Below are 4,486 nucleotides of genomic sequence, written 5' to 3'. Positions count from 1 at the left end.
CCCCAATAAAATCTTTAACAAAAAAACAAAAAAAACAAACCCTTTAGAGATGGAGAACTATTAAAAGAATGCTTATGCAGTGGCATATGTTACAATTCCTATTAAATTAAGTGGCCAGTAAACATTTCCCTCACTGAACTGGTCCATTTACATAAAGATTACATAGATCTAGGGGAACATGAAAAGAGTTAATTCATCTTTAATCTGACGATTGACACACTATTCCCAAGACATTTGTTTATAACCATATCTTTCAAGAATTTTCTGTGGGTACTGCAGTACTTTCAGAGTTGTGTTAATAAAGAAAGTGTTTTTAAAGATTTTCTTCTCTTCCATATTGGTTGATTTTATCACTTCAGACCTCTTAGTTTCTAAAATCAGCTGCTAAAAGGGATCGCCAATGAATGATTAAAAAAAGCCACTTACGCTAAAAATTTTCTGAAACTGTTTGGACTCTAATACAATATCTATTACAGATCAAGAATAATATGTTAATGGTATTCACCAAATAACTAGTCCACAAACTAAACAGGTATCCAATATATTTATATATATTTGCTGAGTTGTACCCAATGCTATAGAAATCATAGAAGCATTTGTACATAACTTAACACCAATATCTGACATAAAATTAATGGAACAATACTAGTATTCAAAATGAAGAAATATAAACAAACATTCAAAATATGCATTTTTATTTACCTTAGTGGTCCACAAAGAGTAAGGCCAAAAAACCACAAGAGTGAAATGATACACCCAGCAACTGCATGTTTAAATATTTTGATCCACTATAAATGGAAACAAAATATTAAAAATTTCAGTCATATACATTTTGCTAAATATTTGAAAATCTTAAATAATATACATAGGAAGAAATAATAATGCTAACACAAATATTTTAAAGGCTTAATTATTACATATTTTGAAATAAGTATAAATGTTAAGATCCCCTGACTAAATTTGAATTTGCAAGACTATTGTTTTCCACATTCTATATTCTTGTCTGTTAGATTTTGAAATCTTTTTCTATAAAGTACAATTTTCTGTTTCTTTTTAATTAGTTTCTCACTAGTTTGCTAGAATACTTAATATTTTAGTCTTTAAACTCTTCCATCAAGAATATTCAGTGCTTCAATTATTTGAAAAGAGAGAAAAAAGTTAAGATGCAGTTTAAAATATTAATTCCATTTTAAAAAAATGTTCTTGGTCTCTAAAACAGAGGTACTTAAATTTGTCATTCTAATAAAAAATCATGGCACAGGTTTCTGAATTGTGGCATAAAGCAAACATGTAGTAGGGTATGACTACTGTCCCAAACAGGTGATAGATAATGTGAGATGATTATGCAGAAAGCAGAACATTTCTGGTATGCATCTTGAACCTCAGATGCCTAGAGGTAATACTGATCATGATGATGAGGGAGACAGCTAATATGTATAGCATACTCCCTATATGCCAGGCACCATTTTAAGAACTTTACATGTATTGATTCATTTATTCCTCACAGTTTTGTTAGGAAGGTATTTTTATCTCCATTTCACAGGTATGAAAATTAAGGTAGAGAAATTAAGTAACTTGCTCAAAATAAGATTATAGTAAGTAGGACAGACAAAACATGAACTTGTCTGACTCCAAAGGCCTCGTTCTTAACCCTTTATGCTTTATCTGCCTCCCAGTGACATTTGTACTAGGTGCTTGGGCAGTCTCCATGTCTGATTTGTAAATCTTTCAGGATAAGAGTCTTGTGTTAGAGAAAATAATCGCATACATGCTTTTTCTACCCTTTTCTGCATTTTTAAACATTCCATTATCTTAGCACTTTATAGTTCGCTTTTGAAGCCCCAATTCTGAATAGATAAGATAACTCTGGAAAAGTTCTGCTTTGCACGTAAACCATCCATTAAGTAACTCTGATCAAAGAAACAGCATTGTCTCCTAGCATACTAAATGGGAAGCTGCCAGGTAAAAAAGGATCTGCAAAAAACTCACCTGGTGTTTGGTAATACTTTTCCCAGAAGAAAATGGCTTTTGAAACAAAACCATAAAAAATGCAGTCCTGTGAATATTGAAACAATACTATATTAATCAATCTTATATATAATATACAAGGTATGGTTGTAAGTAAGAACACTTACTTGAAACAAAAATACTAGAACTTGAAAGGTATGTTAACCTCTAAAGAAATTATACTGGAGAATAATACTTATTTTAATAAGGCTCCCATTGCAACATTTTGGGAACTCTTCTTTTNCTAAAAGAGTCAACTATACCATTGTAGCATGAAAGCAATGTGTAACCAATGACCATGGCTGTTCCTCAATACAATTAAAAAAAAAAAAGAAGTTACTACTGAAACTGCGTGAAAGGCACAAGGACCTCTCTACTGTTTTTGCAATTTTCTAAGAATATATAATGATGTCAAAATAAAAAGTAAATTCCAAAAAGTTTGTAAGCAAAATTTAAAATTAGTAGAAAAAGCCTGTGCATTCTTTCAAATGGTAAAAGATACTATTTTATTGTTTTGGAGAACATTTCACATGTATACTTTCAATTTTTAAGAAGCTAATAATGGAAAATTCTACCTTTGCTGGTCCTCCTCCAGAACTAGTGAACAAAATAGTGAGTAGTGAGATGACAACAATGTCACTGTGTTCAAATAGCAGCAAAGTCCTACAAAAATAAAACATTATAATTCAGAAAATGTATGCGATCTTTATCAAAAAGCATGAATTCAACTAGAGTAAAAGAAAAGACAATAAATATTTCCCCTTGATTTTATAAAACATTATGAGAAAAATAAATAGATACAACTGCTCTGGAAAATATTTTGGCATTATATACCTTAGAAAGGTTGAAACTACAAATACCTAACAATACTACTTGTAGAATTATATCATACAGATTTCTTGTACCTGTGTACCAGGAAACTTAAGATATTAGCATTATTTACAGTAGCCCCAAACTGAAAACAACCTAAATGCACACTGATAAGATAATGGATAATATAAATCAGAGTATTTTCATTCAGTGGGCTATCATACAGCAGTAAAAAATGAATGCAATTCCATGAATATACTAAGAAATACAGAATTGCACACTTTGCAAGTGCTATAGACTGAATGTTTAAGTGACTGTCCTCCCCTCCCCCCACCACCAATTCATATGTTGAACCCAATTCCCAATGTGATGGTATCTGGGGGTGGAGCCTTTAGGAGATGCTTAGGTCATAAGGTTGGTGTCCTCATGAATGGGATTAGTACCCTTATAAAGGAGACCAGATTGCTCCCTTGCCCCTTCTGCCATGTGAGGTTACAGCAAAAAGACAGCTATCTATGAACCAGGAAGCAGTCCCACACCGGGAACTGAATCTACTTCACCTTGATCTTGAACTTCTCAGCCTCCAGAACTGTGAGAAGTAAATTTGTGTTGCTTATAAGACACTCAATCTACGGTATTTTGTTATAGCAGCCCAAATGGACTAAGACAAAAAGAGTGAATTTTATGATATGTGAATTATATTTCAAAAACACTGCCATAAAAATGAGTGAATCATATATATAATACATGCATTAAAATGAGCAAACTTCAAGCAAAACACTGAATGGAAAAAGTATGCTATAGAAAATATATGCAATGTAATTCTATTTATATAAAGTAAAAAACTTGCAAAGTTAAGCATTAAAAAAAGAAATATGTACATATATGGTAAAACTATAAAGCAAACTAAGAGAATAAAAAACTTAAGATGCTGGTTATAAGCAATGGTACGGAGTGAAGGGGATATAATCAGGAGGACTTCAAAGATGCTGACTGGCAAGGTTTTATTTTGGGGGCTGGGTGTTGTATACATGAATGTTCATTTTATGAATCAAACATATTTATTTATATTTACTCTTTTATATGTATGAAATATTAAAAAAACAACAACATTATCATCAGCCAAAGGGAGCTTATAGGATCTAAATAGTAACAGATTTTTCAGCTGCTCATTAAGATTTTTTCATTTTTCCTTTTTACCCAAAAATCTGTAATGAGAACACAGCAGTGATAACTTTAGTCCTATTAATATTTGGGAGATTACAATTTAAGAAAATAAATATATTAGAATAATACTAACCTAAAATAAGACAAGCTATGAAACACCAAAGGAGCCTTTCTAATCAAGAAATTGTGTGATGGTTTTAGTAATAAAAAAATGAGAGGGGTAGCATGTTGGTAGAGGAGCTAGTGGTGTCAGGGTTGTTTTAAGGGCAGAAAGTAGATGACTAAATAAGGAGTCAAGTAAGAATTTAAGAAATTTCCCCCTTCCTTCCCTAACCTAACACACAGGGACAGTGATTTAATAACATATGGACCAAAACATAATGTTATCAGTAAGAACTTTAAAATATTTGAAGGCAAGCAATACCACCAATCATCTTTAAGCATAAACTGAAAAAGCTCTCCCCATGCTAAGAAATGCCAGCCAGCTTTCCCACCACTCCAG

The 4,486-nt window shown here is 31.9% G+C and overlaps 1 protein-coding gene across 1 annotated transcript in view; it reads right to left on the bottom strand.

Moving 5' to 3' along the window:
- Positions 1-4,486, bottom strand: part of SLC30A5 (solute carrier family 30 member 5) — a 41,531-nt gene that overhangs the window by 22,006 nt on the left and 15,039 nt on the right. The window contains exons 2-3 of the mRNA XM_019631156.1: positions 1,990-2,056; positions 703-788 (exon numbers count right to left, since the gene is read on the bottom strand). Of these exons, the coding sequence (XP_019486701.1) occupies positions 703-788; positions 1,990-2,043 (140 nt within the window). The 5' untranslated portion in view covers positions 2,044-2,056. The remainder of the gene's footprint in view (positions 1-702; positions 789-1,989; positions 2,057-4,486) is intronic.

Source organism: Hipposideros armiger, unplaced genomic scaffold (genome assembly GCF_001890085.2).
Source record: "Hipposideros armiger isolate ML-2016 unplaced genomic scaffold, ASM189008v1 scaffold_984, whole genome shotgun sequence".
Classification (NCBI taxonomy): Eukaryota; Metazoa; Chordata; class Mammalia; order Chiroptera; family Hipposideridae; genus Hipposideros; species Hipposideros armiger.
The sequence above is the reverse complement of the archived record's forward strand: the minus strand, read 5'-3'. Positions and strand labels throughout refer to the sequence as shown.